The sequence below is a fragment of the Perna viridis genome, chromosome 12, assembly GCF_037379345.1.
Source record: "Perna viridis isolate PV_CMFRI_1.1 ecotype Kerala chromosome 12, ASM3737934v1, whole genome shotgun sequence".
NCBI classification, from domain to species: domain Eukaryota; kingdom Metazoa; phylum Mollusca; class Bivalvia; order Mytilida; family Mytilidae; genus Perna; species Perna viridis.
This window is the reverse complement of record NC_142456.1, coordinates 31,847,695-31,870,136: the sequence shown is the minus strand read 5'-3', so window position 1 is coordinate 31,870,136 and position 22,442 is coordinate 31,847,695. Positions and strand designations below refer to the sequence as shown.

At 31.4% G+C, this 22,442-nt stretch overlaps 1 protein-coding gene across 1 annotated transcript; it reads right to left on the bottom strand.

The window, feature by feature from the left end:
• Positions 1 to 5,090: 5,090 nt before the first annotated feature.
• LOC148602045 (von Willebrand factor D and EGF domain-containing protein-like) lies at positions 5,091 to 21,727 on the bottom strand. The gene is made up of 17 exons (XM_088554928.1): positions 21,571 to 21,727; positions 20,851 to 21,066; positions 20,231 to 20,398; positions 19,114 to 19,179; positions 18,091 to 18,341; positions 16,707 to 16,793; positions 16,008 to 16,394; positions 14,706 to 14,855; positions 13,736 to 13,951; positions 12,137 to 12,345; positions 11,540 to 11,864; positions 10,333 to 10,479; positions 9,125 to 9,308; positions 8,232 to 8,416; positions 7,425 to 7,679; positions 6,100 to 6,251; positions 5,091 to 5,684 (listed from the first exon to the last, which is right to left on the bottom strand). Exons 1-17 carry the CDS (start codon positions 21,698 to 21,700, stop codon positions 5,561 to 5,563), a joined length of 3,252 nt encoding a protein of 1,083 aa, XP_088411054.1. The 5' UTR covers positions 21,701 to 21,727; the 3' UTR covers positions 5,091 to 5,560.
• Positions 21,728 to 22,442: the final 715 nt, after the last annotated feature.

Genomic DNA, 22,442 nt, shown 5'->3' with positions numbered 1-22,442 from the left:
TGTCTCTCTTCTTTTGTGGTCGTTGTGTTCTTTTTGTTTAGTCTTTGACTTGTTTCCCTGTCATAGTTAAACATTTAGTTGGCAAATTGAACAACTGATAGTTAAGTATAACAATTGCTTCTGTTAAATGAATATATTGTATTACCATTTTAAAGCCTGAAAAATCATGCTGTATTTAAAAGTAAAAAAACCCTAGTATCATAACCGGATAGTAATACTAAGTCCAACAAGACTGTATTCGAACTTTTAGAATTGGAAGTAAATAAAACAAGTAATATCTTTAAAAAAAGAAAGCCGACGCAGTAAATTTTTTTCTTTTTACTTATAAGTTTTTACATTTCATTCAAGAAAATAAGCACATGGTTTCGATAGTTTTTTCAGTATTTGGCCAATTGGAAAACAGAATTGAGATCAGGTGAATTGCGTTTAAGAACAGCGTCCTTAAGGTCAAAGGGTAAGAAGCGAAACTATACCGACTGCGTCGGACAAAAAATAATTTAATTACATCATTACATCAAGTAATGGAAATTGAAAAAAAAATTAAAAAATGTGAGGAAATGAATATATTCTCTTAATACATGTATTAAAAAATGTGGAGAAATCTATTCTCTTAAAAAAGATATTTGGACGGGTAATATTTTTATATCGAAAGTTTTCTTTTTTGTTTGATAATTGATGTCGTATTTGACAAAAGAAATTGTTAAACATCAAACAAAATATTTTCTTAATTATGATGAAAATGATCTTTAATACGTACCAAAACAGCATGTAGAATCTTCCAATTGTGCTTTTTCCAAAAGGTATATATAGCATCCTCCCGTACAATTCTTGATGGAAATATCCCACGATTTTGCACAATCATCAAAAAGGATTCTTGTACATACTTCTCGTTTAACAACTCCGTCGTCAACTAATGGCAAATCTCCTAAAAATTGATGTTGGGAGTATAGCATGATTAAATTATTAGTCTTTGTAAGAATCATGCAAAAGCTGTGATACACCACCAAAAAGGCTACACATTTTTATGTTTGTTATTAAAATGCTTTATATCTCTATTTGTCTGCAAAACGTTTTACATTCAATGTTCATCAGAGAAAGCCGTTCAAAATAATTGCAGTGAATAGACCTGTACTGCTACCACACTCTCCAAAGAAGAGATTGCGGAAAACAATTAATCTGTGCTATCCTCTTTTGGTATTTTTGTCAAGGACAATGATTGTGATTTACAGTCTATGTACTGGATTTTTAATTCCACGAGAATCCATACATAACGTTTCATAGCTGGATCTGGGAATTGTACCACCAAAATTCTTTCAAAACTTCTATACTCACAGCTGTCAAAGAGGGTCTGCACTCTTACCACAACACTTGTTACTCCCGTAATGGTATTAATTCAATGTGGATCCTGTAAAATTTAAAGGATCTTTCGAAGACAATCAGTTCAAGACTATTACCAGAATATAATAGCATTAAAAACTAAGATTTTTTTTTGCACAAAATGAAGGAGTTATCACAACTTGAAAATGCATTTCAATGCTTTATATAAAATTTTATTGCTTTAACCGTTGCACTTAATCAAAAACCAACATCTAACTTTGAGAACTGATGTGAAATGAATTTATTTTTTGGAAAACAAAATTTGTCATGTCCCACCTACTAGTGGTTTTGCGTTTGTTTCAACCCCCTTAAATGGTCAAATTGAGTACTTTTGTCAAAACTGTGTTGTTTAAAAAGGGATTTCTTTATATTGCACGCATACAAAATGATTTCATTATTGCTTCCATATACATATATAATTTTAACACTGTTTGGTGTAGAGTTGATTCATGGTACAGAAAAAAGACAACCGAACACCTGACGCTTTTGCGGTTTACATATGATGCTATATGTTGCAATCTTGTAGCAATCTTGCAAGATGCTAATTTCATACATAATCTATCTTTAAAAGTCAACAACCGAATGAAAATTTAGGATTGATCATTTGGTCTGTAAATGTCTCTGAATTAGAAATAATGGTGAATTGGCTGGATATATGAAATGCATTAATTTCATCGATTTCATTCTATTTCAAATGAAAGCTTGTGATGCTTTGATGAAATAGAATATGTTACAATCCTATAATTGATTTCAAGACTTATGTCCATTACCCTAGGTCTACCTACTTTATTTATAAAATAGGGAATACGTCACCCATCAGACAAAGAAAGATATGCGGTGACAAGAGCCTTTTTTTTTATATAAAATAGACGTAAGTAAATATACTGTAAGTGTTTTTTAAACTAATTTTTTCATGTATCAATTCTTGTATGTTGGAAAATATTTTGTGGCATTTTAAAGTGATACTGTATATGATTCGTTATAAAATTAAGGATAGTTTGAATGAAGAGTTGAATAATGTAGTAATACAAAGACGAAAAACTGAAATGGTGATTCTATAGGAATGGAAAATAGTATAGGGTATCAATTGGAAGTTAATTTGTATTCAACATCTGTATATTATAATATAAGAACTCAAATGTCGTGACATCATTTGTTAGAAAGATTTCACAATTTGTAAATCTCATCTTGATATGAATGTTATGGCTTGCTTATTTGATGTTTCAGTTCAAATTTGACCTTACCTCAAAAAGGGAAATTGTTCTGGCCTTATTAAATTAATTTAACCCACAACATATTTGAATGGCATGTTCATAAGAGTAATCAAAGGAACCAAGGTTACAGCAGTAATCAAAAGAATGCAATCCAGGAATAAAGACCAGACAAAGAAAACAGACATACACAACAAAGAACATAAAGTAACTAAAATCATACATACAAAGTAACAAAAGCAAATGAGCAACTTGGACTCCACTGAAAACTGGGAGCATGGACCTGGTGCATATTCATAAGATGCTGATCATTGATCCGTCTTAGTGTTGTTTCATTAATTCAGTTTTTCCATCGTCATGATACCGCGTATTTTATTACCTTCGAAAAATTGTTCAATTCTTTTTTGGTGATTTCTGAAAGTATTTTTCATTTTAAATTTAGTTTATAATTACGAGAATATGTATGGTGTATATGTAAATAGACAACAACCCCATCCGGATCAAAATATCAGCCCATGGCCACCCATTAAATTTTTTAACGAGGTTGTGATATAGATAACCTTGATGTAGTAATTTCTCAGTTATATAAAGATTCCTTTCTTTAAAATCTGAAACATTGTAGCTAACACGAGCAAAACGAACCAGTTGTGACATGTTAATATCATGATGGTGACAAGGGGACGTCACCACCTGAAACGGATAGTTGACAATAGGAAATAAAAAATCATCCCAATTATCGTATATTTCAGTACTAAGTTTACCATTATCGATATGAATACTTTGATAAAAAGGACTTTCTTTATTATCAATATTTGCTTTATTTAAAGACAGTTGTCTGGCATATAGCTGTGTGTCAGAACAACCGTTCTCTTTCCGTCATTCAGTTTTTTTCTTTGTAGTACACAAACCAATAAGCTTGTTGAAAAATATTTTTGCAATTGACTTTACTTCCTTTGGTGTAGAGAATATAACATTGTAACCTTGGTTTTTATTATGAATCAACATTTAATATTTAATGAAAGTTTATTTCTGAGAGATAAAACATTTTAATATATGATACATATTTTTGATATTTTTTTAGTATGACAATATTTTTGAATAAAATAAAATAAAGAAACCACACACACACACACACACACATAAAACAAAAATAGAAATAAAATTAAAGGAATAAATAAATAAATAAATTATTTGAAATAAAAACTTCTAGTCTAACATTGATTTTTTAGGTTATTTTACAATTATTTTCGAACGATGATACCTAAAAAGTGATGGAACTACTACAATTAATTCACATGTGTTTGCAAAATCGTGGAAGTAAGTATAACTTTGGATGGTGTTTATTGCTTCTGGAACAGGGTAATGTTGCTACAAGATTGATGTCATCACTACAGAGGTTTTATGGTCGTCATCATCAACTCGGGGATCGTTATGATGTATCCATCTGCACCATGAAAACTTCTTCTTATTGTTGAGATTGTTTATGGTCTTTTTTTGTTATTGTTTTTTAAGGAGTAACCGATAAATCAAATAATTAAAAAAAAACATAGAAAAAAAAAAAAAAAACGTACGAAATGCTCTCAGTGTAATACTCCCGCTCCTCTCCACAGATATCATGAAAGAAACCCGATGGTCATTCAGATTAAAAAAAAATGGAACGTTCACAATTGCATCATATGGTACAGATTGTGTGAAAGTTTCATCGCATTCCATGGTTTTAGAGAGGTTGCAGGTCAGACAATGATCTGCCTACATGTAAGTCTATTTTCTAGAATCTTGGTCCCTTGATTACTTTTCCGGATCTGTATACCGAAAAAGTCATTGATATTCACTTGTATTGCACATGATAGAAGCTCGCTCTTGGTGATGAATTTGGCTTCCTATTTCGGTATTTTTTTCAAATGTTCAAAAGCGTTTCTTGTATATAACTAATTTTGTATAAGGATCTCGGATATATCTATGTTCAACGTATGTGAATATAATTCTGCCGATGACAGGTTACTCCTTGAAACACGTGTAAAGAAATACCAAAATTTGCATAAGATTGGTATTTTTTTATTTAGACGACAAAACAAAACAAAGGTGCATAATTGCAGTATTGGAAAAAAAAGTGTGCAAACGTTCCAGCAAGTCTCCTTCAGCGGTTCGAGATTACATCCGGAGACGGACGAAAGAGTAATCAAGGGAACCAAGGTTCTAGCGGTAATAAAAATAATGTAATCCAGGGACAAAGACAAGACATGGAAAACAGATGTACACAATATAGATCATAAAGTAAATAAAAGAATACATACAAAGTAACAAAAGCAAATGAGCAACTCGGACTCCACAAAAAAAACTGGACGAATGGACGAACGGAGAGCAAGGTGACTAGATAACTCCGATGTTAAAAGCAGTGGTATAATTAACCCACATTGTACTCAAGTAAAACGCAAATAGTAATGTTACTGGGAACATATCATTTTGTTCAACACCGTTTTAAGGTCTATCAGAAAAATAGAATTTCTCGAAATTTGAGAAATATTTTATTACAAAACAATATTTGTCCATCTCGTTGATTGTCAAGCAATACTACACCGCACAATGATCTTTAATTCAATGATTGTCGTTAAGGTTTGCTTCTCTTGAAAAAAATATTCGAAGTAATCATACTTTTTTTCGCACACACATCCATTCATGTATGTGAAAAATAACAAAGAACTGGCAAATTTCGCAAAGGTACACTCACTTTTCTCACAACAAAAGAAAATATTTGAAAAAAAAAATATCGTTTTGCTAAATCGAATAGGTGGACTGAACACTATTTTATTAACTTAGATGAAATAAAAATTGAGGGTATTTTTCTTACTATGGCACCCCAAAACATTCGAGAATGATAACATATATAGCCAAATGAATAATATAAATGAACACCATCCTTAAAAATGTTTGTGAATAATAAAATATAAAGACACTCAATAGTATCATCCTCATCAGTTGGCCTTGGCCAGGAAGAGATGATCTGGAGTTTTTCTGCCGTAATTCAGTGATAGATCTTTATTTGTTCTGACGAAACATGGTGGTAATTTATTGGCCTCACATTCCTTCACTAGGTGCCTGTGTGATGAAAACAATCATAGTTAATACTCTAAATTCAAAACTAATTGTATTGTTTTTATCATTATCAAAAATTTACATGATATATCTGTTATAGCAGTATTTGAATTCTTTAAATAGACGTTTTGGCATAACTGAAGCGTATTTTATAGAATAAGAGAAACAAGATTATGTCGTGAATAAAGCCAATAATTGTTTGAAATAATATTGAAAAAGATCATGCTTCAGTTTATCAAGTTGAACCGTTACCGTTGTTACCGCTCAATGACACTATGTTAACACAAGTAACAGAAGTTGCCGTGGCAGCATAGATCGTAATGAAATAAAAAAACAATTATAGCTAACCATGAATTTGTTTTAATTTGGCTTTAACAAAATATTACACAAACTGGAAAAAAAATCATATATATCTCACCTTTTCGGATTGTTAGTCTTTCTCTTTAATTTGCAGTAGATAACAATGACAATTACCGCAGCAGTGACAACGGAAAAGCCGACGACAGCAGTTACAAAAATAATGATATCCAGAGTCTGTTTTTGAGCCTCATGTTTAGATTTGCAAGACGACTGTAAAACAAATTTACCGTATGATTTAGGGTTGTATATGATAAAATACAAAACAAAATGAGCCGATCCTAGAACTAAACATCAAAGAAATAACAAAAAGAAATCAAATTAATCAAAAATATAATTTAATATTATTTTCAAACAGATTATACCTAATGTTTTTGCCAATAGATTTTTTTTCTAATTCCTGTCATATTTCTGTTTAAAAAGTTAACCGTGTTGTAAGTATAATTCATCTCCTACCGGTCATTGGTAAAAGAAAAAAATATAACAGCAATATTGTTCTCTTTGCGTGAAGAATGGCTCGATAACATAATCAGATGTACTAGTACTATCTCTTTTTTGATATTGTCATTTCCTCATTTATACCATGAAGAATCATTAAAGATAACAAGACGTCATCCCGAACCATAAAAACTTTCGAAATACACCATATATCATCCTACCATTCCCCAATGTTCCAATTCCTATTCCAAATAAAATTCCAAATGTATTTGTCGTAATTATATTATCAATTTTAATCCCAAAATTAAAAAAAAATCAACATATGAACTGTTTTAAAATAATTTAATTTAATTTTTACACAAATGAATATTCAAATATATAACTTATTTCCATATTTCCACACTTAAGATCCCCTCTCTCCCCATCCTTTATACACCATGGAATGATTGTAACATTCCTTCAACATGATGTTTATATAGCTTTATTTACAGCTCTTAAATGGTTTAAACGTCCCACTTACGCCATATACAATTTTCCGATCCCCATTCCCAATTGAGAATTCCATAATCCCCATAGAAAAAAATCCCCATTTCCATAGAATCCTCCGTTGCATGTTTTCTTATCAAATATTTACATTAGATTAAATTTTATATTTTAAAATTTTACCTGTTATTTACAATTAAATTTAATACGTTTTTTTGCACATTTATAAATATCATAAAACTATTTCCCCAATCCTCCCCATTCATACTCTCGTTCCCCGCATACATCATCCCCATTCAGGTAATGTTTCATTTTGATTGAGCAGATATTTTATCTCTAACAGAGCTTTCGTAAAATTTTTTTTTTAATGATCCGACAAACAGAGACAAATTCTGATATATAGTTATACTTATTGTTTAAATTATGTATTGCAAACATGACCTATTTAAAATAAAATAAACTTACGGTTGCCTCACATGTGGACGTAGAGGCATTGCACGAATAACACATATCATCATAAATGACAATAACCATGATATCACTAAAGTTTTTTCCATCGTTAGATACACTTAGCTCATACCCCTCAGCCATTATCGTATTATTATCAACGGACCTTTTCTTTCTTGAGGAAGATATACCACATGACACTTTAAATGAATCATAAACTGTTGCATTTGTTATTTCTGCATCAGATGTGTATGATTTCTGGTTACCTTCAATCTACCGAAAATGAAAAATGAAAAAAAAGAATCATTGGATAAAACTTTCAAAAGTTTTGAAAAATATTACAAAACATCTTACAACAAGAAATTAAGAAATCTTCGGATACTTGAATTTACACCTTGTTTTGCTCCGAGTTACCTAAGAATCGTTTTGCTCTGACTGACAGTTTTGATATTAGGGAGATACTGTAATTTTTTCTTGTAAATATTTTTTTGACGCAAATACACTTTCAGTTGAGAGAGAGGTCAGTGTGAAGTCAATGGGAATTGTATTATTTTCCTTAACGGCGTTTACAAGTGTGATTGTGTCTGCCGAGCAATAAATCGTTTTTGTAGTGTAGAAATACGGTATTCGATTTATAATGAGCTTTAACTATTAAGTTTGTAAAGTTCGATGATAAATTCTTAACTTAAGTAAGATCACAATTTTGTCAATCAATTTAAGTTCTGCAAGTAATATATTTAAAAGAAAACCCTTTATAAAGAATACAAAAGGTTCTGTCTATTAATCAAATTTTACAAAAAATCTGACATTATTAATTGTTTATACCTGAAAATGACGCCTTTTGCAATAAACAACCTCGGATGAAAATCGACCGTATATATTTGTTCGTTTGCATGGTCTAAATCGTGTTCGACACAAACCGGACGAGGGTATTCGTACTTCTGATGGGGCATCTTTTTTTGATATGGAACAATCAAAGTCACCAAAATGCTCATCGCACACACACGAACCTAAAAAATACCACGTCAAAATAAGCTAACATAAAAAACTTGCAATTTGATGGACTATTAATGGAGTTGAATAATTAATGTGTAATGCGAGTAGTAAGTGGGCATGTTCATTTCATTTAAGCAATAGGTTTACCTAGTTGGTAGTTTATAATATAAAAATATATTAAAAAAGAAAACTAGGGAGGATTAGGGCGCTGTTAAACTTAGATTTTACCGGCCATTTCGTTATCTCGACCATTACGTTACCAGCTACTACGGTGGTATAAAATCTTTTTTGCCTGATTTATTTTGAACTTGACTTGATTGTGGATCGGATTACTGATCGGTTATTTTGTTGTTATCCTAATTATTGCTACTTTTTATAATGTAAACTCTAAACCCGGAGCTTAAGAATGCCAAGATTTATACTTAGGCAAAACAAAAACGAAAAAAAAAAAAAAAACAAAAAAAAAAAAAAAAAAAAACGTCTGTTTAAGGTTAACCCACCGATCTTATTTTTTATCTTCTGTACAACCTAGCATATTTCATAAGTATTTTTTATGAATGACTCAAAACGATCATTTTTAATTGAGTACTAAAAATAAATCCTACCGTAAGTGTCTACTATACAAGATAATTAAAAAAAAAAGGAAATAATTTTACCTAATTGCCTATCCTATTTTTGCATACAATATAATCTTAAACAGACACATTTTTACATGGCATTACCATTAACACAGACTCCGTTGTTACTACAATCATTCTCGCATAGCTGATTTGTCAACTGTTCTAAAACAGAAATGCGACCATCTGTTGATTCCTCTGCTAAGGTTGCATTCTTCTTCAGTTCTGTCAGTGCAAACGATTGCATTGTGCTAAGGGTAATTGACATGTATTCTGTTGTACCGGATATCTAAAACAGACATCAAAGATTTTCATCGTTCAAAGTTTTAAAATTCTTTTTAAAGAAAAGAAATAGAAGCATTGGTTGTTAGGTATTTATTATAAGGTATCAAGTCACGTGTTTAAGGTGCTCAATGTTAGGCATGGTAAATCCAAAACAACGTTTTGTTTCCTATAGAAAGCCAGAGATTGTAAAAGGCAAGCGAACTGGAAAAAAATCGGGAAACGTGCATATCAAAAACCTACCACTTTGACAATATAATTTCAGCCAAGAATGGTTTCTGTATTTGAAAAGACCATTATTTGATCTGTGCATCACTGAATTAGTTCAGAAATTTTTCAATAAAATATTAGAAAAATGACTTTTTGATAGAGTAAGCTCCCCTAGAAATGTACATTTTCTATGCATTTTAATGAAATTATAACCAAATTTACCGACATGATATAAAAAATGTTGCATTTTTGTCTTAATTCTGATGGTAAAAATAATCAAATCAAACTTTCCAAATGGTGAATACCATGTTTCACCCAAAGCCTGATTCTTACAGAGACTGACAAGTTGTATACATCTCCTTGCTACTGAATTTATCATTTCGTATCAAACATTGAAAAAAAAACTTTTATATTCGTTTGAAATTGTTCAACGAATATCAAAATTTAAACTGAATTAACAATATAGAAATCACGGACGGAATTTATCATAAAAAAAGGTTGTCATACAAAATATTTTGATTAAATGTATAACAGCAAGCAATCGTGTTTGAATTAATCATTTATGTTAATGTAAGATATAATCAGAATAATAATTCTGAAAAATAAAATGCATAAAAATTAAAGAGAGAGAAGCCTAAATTGTTCAGTTTCGGACACTTTGGCTCGTAAAGGGTTAACAAATTTTTTACCAATAACTAAGACGATTTAAAGAATAGCAGTTCACGTTTTAATTGGAAAGTTAACCTTAAGTTTGCATGTGACTGTTAAGTTAATTGCTTTAGGCCAAATATGCCATACTTATGAATAAGAATAGTATCTACCTGAATGTCTGCAATACACGAAGTTAGGTAATCTGATATTTTAACTCCTGAAGCTTCGCTTACTTCATCCGGAAACCTTTCTGTGAAATATGACATACATTCTTGCTCTGCTCTTTCATAGGTCCAACCATTGCTCCATTCATAATTCTAAATATAATTTCATAAATTACTTCTTGCATTTAGTTGCAAAATATTAGTAAAATATAGATACGTAATTAAGTGCTAAAGTACCAGTCCACATAAAATTCAAACACTACCAATGGTAAAGTGATTCATAGTAAAGAAACACCCACCGAATAAACGATGCCTTTTCATATGTTATACTTTCATATAACGATAATCATTTCTGCCTTTAGTTCTGCTCTTTTTCAGAAATCATTTATTCATGTCCCACTAAACGCAACCAAATGAAACCAAATCAAGACAAATAACTCTTGCAAAGTTTTGTTTTATACAGATCTAACTAAAAAGTAATTGAACTCAACATATTTAGATGCCTAGTGTTTGTATTTAGTTTGTCAGTTTCACTACATTGAACTGCACATTAGCCAATTTACTTCTCGGACATAAATCCCCTGTTCGAAGATCCATTTTCATTATTATATAAAAGAGGATGAAGTCATTTTACATGTAGCGATATTTATTCGATATAACATTGGACCAAAGAACCACCCAGTGTCTAATGTAGTCTGAACAGAAGTGATCTGCACACCAAATCTCGTGGTGCAGGTACAGAAGATAACAATTCGGGACAAATAAGCCCCGAGCCAACTCTGCTAGGACCTAATACATTATCCAACTAAAAGATAGATGATAAAAGACAAGTAACAAATAATAAAGTCCTCTTAGAGATTACAACTAATTTATAGTAATAGAGGACGAAGTGCTCATTATGGTACTAATTTCGAATTTAACCTTGGACAGCCTCATTTAAGTCTGATAGGAAGTAAACTTGTAACACTAATGGTAATGCAAAGCGAGGATCTTTTTTAGTTTCGTATCATAACATTAAATGGTTATAGCTCGCTTCTTAGAGTTTCGTAAAACAACGACAAAAAATAATACCCAGTTGATGTAGAACTGCAAAAAGCTTAATTTCTAATATCAATATATTAAACTTTAACCTCATACAGGTTACACCTACGTCATATTAGCATTATATGGGATAACAATAAATATTGTTTTGCAAGATTGGTCGAAAGATTACCTGTTGTATTGTCTCGTCATAAACTGAGGGATCTATAACAAGGTCAGGGTAATCATCGTCAACATCATCCAATGCATTAGTTAGATATTCTGCTTCCCGACGACGTCGAGACTCACCATTTGAACATTCACTTTTGTAGGTATCGCCTACTTCCTGTTTATTACACTGCTCCATATGTTCAGTAAGATTGCATTTTAATTCATTATGATCAGATACTGCGGTGAGGTGGGTTGCTTCTGTGGTACACTCGCAGTAAGAACTCAAATAGTTGGTTTCCTTCAACAGTTTGGGGTGTGATACAAACAAGGAGTCAGTTTCATTGACCCTAGAAATGAAAATTGTTTGACATGGTTTTACTTTCTTACGCTTCACTTGTCTAAATTATTACTTACGCTGATTCATTAAGCTGAATTGGTCTACATAATACTGATTATTGTAAAATATATGAGGAAGCGCATTTAGTAATAGCATGAGAAATTGGAAAATAAATTCAAGTTATTTTTTTTTAAACGCACCCACCGTTCATCTAAAAATATTATTAATTTTAGTTGTAGATAAATTTGCATACAATTTGTATGATATAGTTAAGATACATACTTCCAGGATCTTGCAAATTCCTGTGAGTCTTGAGTTATAGTTCTGTCATTTTTCATGAAATCATCATCCTTGTATTGATTTTGCTTGCTGACATATCCACAAAGTCCTTCATTTTCTTCAAGATCTAGCACTGATGGCTTAATGTTGACGTAGTTTATGTAAGTTCGGCCGACTTCAAATATAATTTGAGTTCCGATTGGAAGTGTGACCTATAAAACATAGATTAAGTCAAAATCCATTGGTAGGTCGCTTGCACTACCGGTGCACCTGGTCATTGCTCCCAATTTTCAGTGGAGTCCGAGTTGCTCATTTGGTTTTGTTACTTTGTATGTATGATTATAGTTACTTCATGTTCTTTGTTGTGTATGTCTGTTTTCTATGTCTGGTCTTTGTCTCTGGATAATATTCTTTTGATTACCCTATAACCTTGGGTCCCTTGATTATTCTTAATAAATTTACGTTTGTTACCTGTCTCCCCGTTCACAATTATGAGGCTTATAAACCCCATAAAGTTTAGTGAATCGTTAATTCATGGTAATATGTAAACATATGGTCACAACCTAAAATTGCATTGCGACGTCATAGTTTACAATCGATTTCACAGTTACGACTTCTTGTGAAACCGACGCAAAGGGACCTTTGTAGATAGTACTAGAATGTATAATAGGGAATAATACATGTTTTCCCGACAATGTACATACAATCCTCAATTCAAGGCTCACAGTGTTTGGTAAAGAACTTTGGTTTCTTTGTACATGCTTTTATTGGTATGTCATGTTATGTTTTGTGTGGGTCTATTATCCTTACCTAAAGTATTCTTGAGTTATATGGTTTGTGATTACCTTCCGAACTCAGGTTTTTGCTATATCATATCTATAATGCGTTGGTCAGAAATAGTAATCTTGTGTTTTAACAAACTGAACCACATAACCTTGGATTGCTTTCAATATTACGTTTATTTGTGCTAAATGATTTTTATCGTTGCTAGTATATAGAAAATTGGGCGGGGAAAAAATTCAACCGGAAAATAAAATTAACTTGTGAAAAGTCTAAGTATAAGAGACAAAGGATCGGATTTTTATGTTTTAAAATTTCTGTTTTTCATACACATGCGTTTTTATCAGTTTTGTTTTGACAAACTATACTATTATGACAGCGCAGTGCATGCGATGTCATGTTTAATGGACCACTCGACCATAAAAATGATACTGAATTCACCAAGTTGACATAATTGTTTTTAGTACATTTCTCTGTAAAAATCTAAACTGAGTCACTTTTCGTCATAACAATTCAAAAAATAAAAAAGAAATGGTAAAAATTTAACATGGTTAGACAAGTGTAACAACTTTTTGTATGTATTTGTTTTTGGATGTTCTTTTTGTAAAGTGAGCAAATTTATGCAAATAAAAAAATGCATATATTTGACCAACTGATATCCACTCTGCTAGTTTTGCTACATAAAAAAAGCTGTTATCGTGAATGGCGTCAGGCGTGCAATATCACTTGTTATAAAAACGTCAAGCGTTCAATATCACATGAGTCAGAAAAACATTGTTTAAATGACAACTTTAAAATACGAAACATTATTATCATACATACGGTATATCTCCTTCCTTCAATCTTGTAGTAAAGGCTTTTGTCATCACAGATTATTTTCCTTGTGTTTGGTGATGTTCTGCCTATAGACTTACGTTGAGCACCGTTAGGAACATCACTACAAAGTCTTATAGACAACATTGAATTTCCACTCCTAATTGCTATACCGCAATGACAAGATGCTCGGTTTCTATTACATTTTGTGAATATTGCCTGTACCTAAAATAATGAATGCGAATTTAAGGAGGTAGGCCAAGGGTAACAGACACAACTCTTACAAATCATTGGAACGTTTGTATTCAAACGTTTTACATCAATCTCGTGTAAACATCAAAGTAACTTGGACTGGTTTCATTCTGTTTCAATGAAAGCTTGATAGGCTTTGATGAAATTGAATATAATATAAACATATCATTGACTTCAGGAGTTATGTTCCTATCCATAGGTCTACATCCTTAACAACAAGCAAAGAATAAAGACAGCAACAATAAGATTTAGTGTAAGTGTTTATAAGAATCAGGCTAAATGGGCAAAATCAGAAACATGCACGTCAAACCCCCGCCAATCTGACAATTAAATATCACTCAATGATGCTTTCTCTATTTGAAAAGGCCATTATTTGATTTCTGCATCATTGGCTTTGCGCAGAAATTTTTCAATAGAATTTTAGAAAATGATGTTTTTAACAGCGTTATCTACCCTTGGAATGTTCATTTTCAGTGCATTTCAATGAAATTGTAACTCAATGGTCCAGCATGATATGGAAAATCTTAATTGTTTCCCTTGATTCTGACCGTGCAAATAGTCAAATTATACTATCAAAATGATGGGTTTTTTCATACTATGTTTCATCGTCTAAATTTTACAGGGACTGACATTTAAACAAGCTTATGGCATAGAAACAAGTCAATCAGTAAAATTAGCCTGTATTATGTCCGGTAATATTCTTTATAAAGTATGCATCATTTCGTACCTCATAAGGACGGGTTTTATGTCGATAGAGCACATACATTCCTGTGCCATAGAAATCATATCTGCGTCTGTCTGAGGTGTAAAAATGGGGATCGTTCCATGCTTGGCAAAATCTTCCCTTCATTTCCTGGTCTGCATCAGTAACAACCACCTTTAACAACGCATATATAGAAGTACACTTTTGATAAAGAAAAATGTTAATAGTATTGATGTAGCAGTGAAACCTGTTTAAAATGAAGTTTGTTTGGTAATGGGTTCATTTTGATAGGTACAGCTCTTAAATGGTATAAACTTCAAACTTACGCCCTATGCCATCCCCCAATACCCTATATCCAATTGTCCCCAACCTTATTCCCCGATTGAAAATACTCCATCTCCATACAGAATCCCCACTGCATATTTCTTATCAGATATTTATATTACAAAATTAAAATGAATCTTTAGATTACTCAACATTTAAACCTTGCTTTTAAATTAAATTTGATCAATTTTGCGAATCAAAAAATAATTTAGAAATAATGACCGGATCCTCCCAAGTCAAATTTCCATTCCCTTCCCCTTCTCAATTTGCCACTTCGCCTTTTCCGCATTCCCAACTCCTCTATACATTAGCATAGTAATGTTTTAACAAAGTTCGAAACACAGGGTCTTTTAAAACGTTTTTGTTTTTGATAGGTTTTTGAATTATTCAGAGTTTGGCAAGCTTTACTGTATAACTAAAAACTAGCAAAAATGTTGCCAACCATTCAAACAGAATTGAAATTGTTTAAGTAGCTGTCTTTGTAAGAATCATGCAAAATCGGAAAAATGTGATACACCCCAAAAAGGCTATATATTTTTATTTTTGTAATTAAGTTGTTTCATGGGTGTATATTATGAAATGTGTAATCATTCATTCCGATCTGTCTGCTCTAAGGAGATAATCAACATTGAAAATCCAGTAGATTCTATTGTATTTGAGCGTCATTTACAGAGTTATCTCCCTTAATTTTGAAATCTACAGTGCATTATATATAATTTTTATCTTCTACGAGCAGGGGTTATATGAAAAACCAAATATTAATTTCTGTTTACTAAAGCATTTTAAATAAATTATCAAAAATAAAAAAATATGTAGAATTTCCAACCATGCATCACAGTTTGCATGATTCTTAGCTGGAGTGCTACTTAAAATCTTAAAACACTTAAACCAGTAGCAAGTTATAACAATATTTAGAACAAATTTTCGTACATTTCTAGGAATGTGTTGTCAATCTAAGTAGCTTGTCAGTATTATCGTAGAATTCAAACCAATTAAGAATACCTCAATTTCAGGAATAGCAATGTAATCCCATACGCCAGATTTATCTATCAGATTTTTATCTTTTGACTTCAGACGAATTTTAGTTGTTCGTGTCCTGCCATCATATTGACCATTAATGTATCCTACGGTTTTGAATATTACATCTTTCCCTGTATACGATGACGGTATACTGAGCCCACAATTCTGTTGAGAATCAAATGCAAGGTCTTGCTGTTTCACGTCATTGGAACATTGAGGCTGATTAATTTGGTAGTTCGGTTGCGTTATATACAAAATATGGTTACAATGTGCTAAACGGCTGTAGTCATCACATCCAACTGGGACAGTTACATTATAGGTTATTGTTGTGCTCTCTCCTTCGATAACCTGATGTTGAAATCTAGTCGGCTAAAATATTAAGGAAATATTATGAGTCTTCCTTAATCAGCTCATTTTAAAGCATGGATGTTTTGAAATCATGTTTCAAAATATGTTGAACATTAATTTCACAGTAATTTATGTTAACTCAGAAAGTACACCTTTAATATTTCAATGTTAGAGAAAAAAATACAACTGAAAAAAAGAAATGTTTACACGACAGTTAAAAACTAGAAAATATACAGAAAAAGGCCGAGATGCTCCAATAGAGAGAACAATCATTCAGGTATCGTATTAATCAGGTAATTAATCAATCTAGACAAATGAATATGGAATACCTACAAACACTCCTGCTTGAAACCATTCACTATCATGGTTTGGACTCGGTAATGTGTCGACACCGAAACGTATTCTCACGGAACATTTTACCTACAAGCATATTTATACAGTGAAACGATTTTGTAATGAATAATTTGTTCGGTTTAGCCTATTTTTTTGTAAACAAAAAGTAATCAAGTGAACCAAGAAGAAATCAAAAGAATGTATATAAGAGTAATCAATGGAACCATGGTTATAGCGGTAATCAAAAGAATGTAATCCAGGGACAAAGACCAGACATGGAAGAGTAATCAATGAAACCAAGGTTATAGTGGTAATCAAAAGAATGTAATCCAGGGACAAAGACCAGCCATGGAAGAGTACTCAAGAGGACCAAGGTTATAGCGGTAATCAAAAGAATGTAATCCAGGGACAAAGACCAGACATGGAAGAGTAATCAAGGGAACCAAGGTTATAGCGGTAATCAAAGGAATGTAATCCAGGGACAAAGACCAGACATAGAAAACAGACACACACAACAAATAACATAAAATAACTAAAAGAATACATACAAAGTAACAAAAGTAACAAAAACAGCAACTCGCGTGGATTGGACTCCACTAAAAACTGGGAGAATGGAATAGGTGCACCGGTAGGGTAATCGTTGGAAATGCATTGAAATTGACATTGCATGTTAAATACACTTAGGATGTTTTGGGGTCCATACTGTACTGAAATTCTAAACATGCCACAATCAGCATTTGTATCAGGAATTTAATTTACTACTATAACTTTACCATATGATAATTTTTGGATAGTTTTGTTAAGTCATGATAAGTCAAATGTAGTTAGTTTTTTTTGGCAAAAATAGCTACAATTTGCTACGGAAACGATAATTGTTTCCAAACTAGTGGTGCCTGCGACAACGTATACCCATCAAATTTTCAAGAATAAATTAGACACATATGTGTCAGAATTTCAAGATATTACAGTCGGCTACTTTAGCACAGACACTTGTGTGTAATGTTGAATTTGCAATGTAACATGTAAGAAAACCGGTTATTTTGACCATAGATTGTGACTTAAATGTGTAGTTTAGATAAGTTATGAATATAGCTCGTACACTCGTTCACCGAGTAAAAGTGCGCTTTATTTCAAACATTTATTTTCATGATAATAAGGGGAAAATCTCATGTGTAAATGCACCTCAACATTTGGATCAGTTTTTGAGCATATAGATGAATGTAATTTTTGTACCATTTTTCGCTACTTGGTGAGCCAACATTTCCATGTTAATTTGCATGAGAACCTCTTGAATTGAAACTGCAGATATTGCACATTAATAAGAGATGATATGTCAACTCACTCTTACACTAATTATAACTAAATACAGTAAATGTATGCTTACTATCATATTCATGTGGTGCTTTCCAATCCAATGCTCTGGCAGGAGATCCGCTTTTTTTATGTTTGAATTTGGAATGTTCTGTAATTCTATAACTGACTTTTCGTTGATAAACCAATGCACATCAATGTAGTAGCTAGGATCAACATTACGTCCAATATTACACCGGAAAACAGGATGGAGGGCGGTAGGTGGTTTAAACTCTAGTGTCGATGACACTTCAGGAGTAATGGTATCGTTCGGAAACCCAACATCTTGTAAAGTAAATGAAATTAAAATATTTTTAAGTAATTAAAACGATGAAGTCCTTATTAGATACATATTTTTATTTTAATATAGAAAGTTTTAACAACAGAAGGTTATGTCGATATGCTGAATATAGCTGAAATATTGCTGCTCGGGCGTTAAACCCCCACAATCAATCAATCAATCAATCAATCAATCAATCAATCGATATGCTGTACACACTTGTGGTTATTGAATACAAACATGCAGATCATATTAACATTGCACATTTCGATTGTCCTCACTAGTTTCATACCCTCGTCGTGAAAAATAGTCATACAAGAGCGCGAATAAAAATCTTTGTTTACGACTTAAAGATTTCTGTTCGTGAAATTTTAACCAGATAAATGTTGGATCAAGTAATTCTCGAATACAAAACCATGCGTTGATTATCATGTTTTTTCTTTATTAATTAAAATCTATTGTAACAATGTATATACAAGTGCATATTTTAATATAGGAACAGTTCATAATTGAAAGAGTAATATATGTCGATGTAGACCCCTCTCAAAAGAAAAAAATGTCAATGCCGCGAAACACGCACACATGAAAGAATAAAGAAATAACAATTAATAAAAACAATAAATGTAAATATTTATTTGAATAAAAATAACAGACAAAACATGATTCATATTAAATACTATTCTTTAACTACTTTAACAGCTTAAATCACCATATAAGCTTTGTTTCTACTAACTTAAGTAAATGAATGCATGGATAATATAAAACGTAAATGTTTACCTTTACAACCGGGGTAATATCCGGTTTCCGACGACTGGCCTACAGGACAAGGAACGCTTCCAGATCCTAGAGTTAAAAAACACTCTATTAAAAACCTTATAAAATACTACCAAAGAATTTCTGAAGTCCGTTGGTAGATTTTGACTGACAGTTCTTAATTTTCCATACTGCAGTATGTTTCATATTTAAGGTAAATCAAACTTAATAATTCAAGTAGATAAATTTTCCTAGTTTTTTCTACAAAGTTGACCCCGAATGAACATACTTTGGAATTTTAATGTGAAAAAACGTAGGTCACCAAATTTGACTTTTAGATAATTGAGCCTTATTAAAGCCAATATTTTACTTTATTTTATATTGATTCTGCAGTGAATTTTCAAATTTCGCAATATTCTAAATAAAACGCTTATATGACATTCTTTTATAGAATATTTTCCCGCCAATCAAATAATGGTCTTTTCATATAGAGATAGCATTCATGAGTGAAATTGTCGGATCGTTGGGGTTTTGACAAGCATATTTCTCATTTTGCCTGATTCTTACAAACAATTTACACTTTAAATAGGAAATACTTTAAATATTATCCTTTATATCTTTAGCCAATAGATTTCCTACGAAAATTGTTAACTATTTGTATATTATGTGTAATGATGTAACATAACATGCTACTTATCTTTATTTATTGTGTTTTGATTTCCTTTTTACATTACATTTTTTCATAGAAGCCAAAATTCCCAATACGCACATAAATTCAAATTCTAATGCAATCAATCCTAAGTACTAAATTTACAGTTGTCAATGTACCTTGGCAAATATAATTTGATGTATTTAAAGTATTTAAGGTATTGAAAAATATCTGTTTAAAGTTACAAAAAAAAAAAAAAAAAAACAAAACTGCAATTCAAATACACATAAAAGCGATTATTTTATTGGTAGAAATGTCTTAAATGAAGGTCTATTTATTTCAATAACCATTAATTGTGATTTAAAGATTTGTATTGTTTTCAATTTGAAATTGACTCACGATCGTTTAAATATGGTGTTATTCCCAACAATCAATCAATCAATCAATCAATCAATCAATCAAATATGTTGTAATCTACTTTACTTTACCTACCAAAACAATAACCAGAATCAATTTCCAGTGCTGCCTTAAGACGATATACATAATATTCGTCTTGACAATTCTTTACAGATATATCCCAATATCTACTACACAGGCCTGTGAAGGTTTGAGTACATACTTGTCGAGTAACTTCCCCTTCTGCTACTTCCGGTAATTGACCTTTCAAAGTGTAATAATCAACTATAAACAATACATTGTATTTCTTACAAATGCAAACGCATATATACTTATACATTTATATGTTGTGCGTGTATGAACCTGGTAATGCCTATCATTTTCATTGTAAATAACTGTTCATAGTGTGGACCTTCAATACAAATTTTCCGAATATGTTTTTTATATCAAAATAACTCAAGTCCCTTCCACAATAGTACAGATATCAAAATAAACAACACAAATAAATACAATTTCAAACGATTAAATGGAGAAACCAGTTTTTGGTGGAGTCCGGGTTGCTCATTCATGCTTTTGTTACATTGTATGTATGATTTTAGTTACTTTATGTTCTTTGAGGTGTATGTCTGTTTCCATGCTTGGTCTTTGTACCTGGATTACATACAGCTCAGTTCAACTGTACAAGTACTTGGATTGATTTAATCATAAAATATTACCATTTAACCATATTGGATTTTTAGTCCCACATTTAAACATGCCAGGATGGGAGGTAGGCATGTTTGTTCCAAGTGAGGTAACAGGTCGATACCAAGTGTCCCCAGGAAAATGGACATCATTTATGACAAAATCAGTTGCATAGTCTGTGGTGTATGTCACCGATCGTTTCTCTTGATTCAGTGAAGAATCATAGTTTTCACACGGATCTGATGTAACTGAAAAGAAACAAAATGTATGTCATAATTAAATAAGAAATGTAAAGTTTTCATACACGCAAATTAAAATTTTACATGCACACTATATAAACTATCCGCAATAAGATTATAAGGCTTGACAAAATTTGTGCAAACATATTTAATTAAGAAACTTATACAAAAAACCCCCCACAAAATAGACCTTTGTTACATGGTCTTTATATGGTCAAAAGGTCTTTTCATATAACCTATTATATACATCATTTAAGTGCAGAACTTCAATTTCTTGATTTTTTCCCTTGCATTACATTTTTGGAAATGATATAGTATCAATATTGTAAAGTTATCATTTGTTTACCGTTGCAACTTTTGTGGATTCTTTTAAGTGAACATAGTTGTTCATTATTCCAGTTTTATAAATTGATAGGCGTTGTATAGTGTTATAATTCAATTTTGCGGTTATTGTTTTGCGCCCTGATGTTCACAGCGAAAATTAGTACCTAATAAATACTCTTAACTACTTACTTTCAAGCGTCTGTCTGATACAAAGTCCTAAGCAAAGCCAACAAAGCGCTAGTATATACATGTAGAACATTTGCAACTTATTCATCTTATATAAACTTGTACAAGCTAAACTTGTAAAATATGTAATCATACCATAAAGACTATTGTTTATATATATGGGTTTAACATAAGAAGTGGATGATTTCATTGGCCAAAAGGTTGTTCACAAAATCAGCAACAAATCAAAACGAGATGAACCTAAATGCACAAAACAAGTGAATTATAGGAAAGTTATTTATGTTCCTTTTAGTTGGTGTTATCCCGGAAGTTTACGATTAGGAAGTCAATTTATATTTTCGACGAATTTCAAACGATTTCATCGGAAATTGCCTACGCATAGTTTAATTTAAATATTTCAAGTAAATAGATCTTCATTTAAGACATTTCTATCAAAACAATAATCGCTTTTATGTGTATTTGAATTGCAATGTTTCTTTTGTAAGTTTTTTAAACCAGCACTGAATAGTCATAACAAATCAGTTTATTATATTGAAAACGCTGTTTATTTTCAATACCTCGTACTTTAAATACATATCAAATTATATTAACCAAGGTACATTGACAACTGTAAATTTAGTACTTAGGATTGATTGCATTATAATTTGAATTTTGGCTTTTATGAAAAAATGTATGTCATTTCAAATCTAAAAAGGAAATCCCCAAAAGTATCAAATAATTTTGGTACAACTTTGTTTGTAAGAATTCTATAGGTTTGCAAAATATTAAGTAAATGCCATGAGAACAAGAACGAGATACAATAATACACATTCCATTATCGAGGCAGAAGTTATCGGTAAAAATCGTAAATAAAAAAAAAGTATAATTAAGAATTG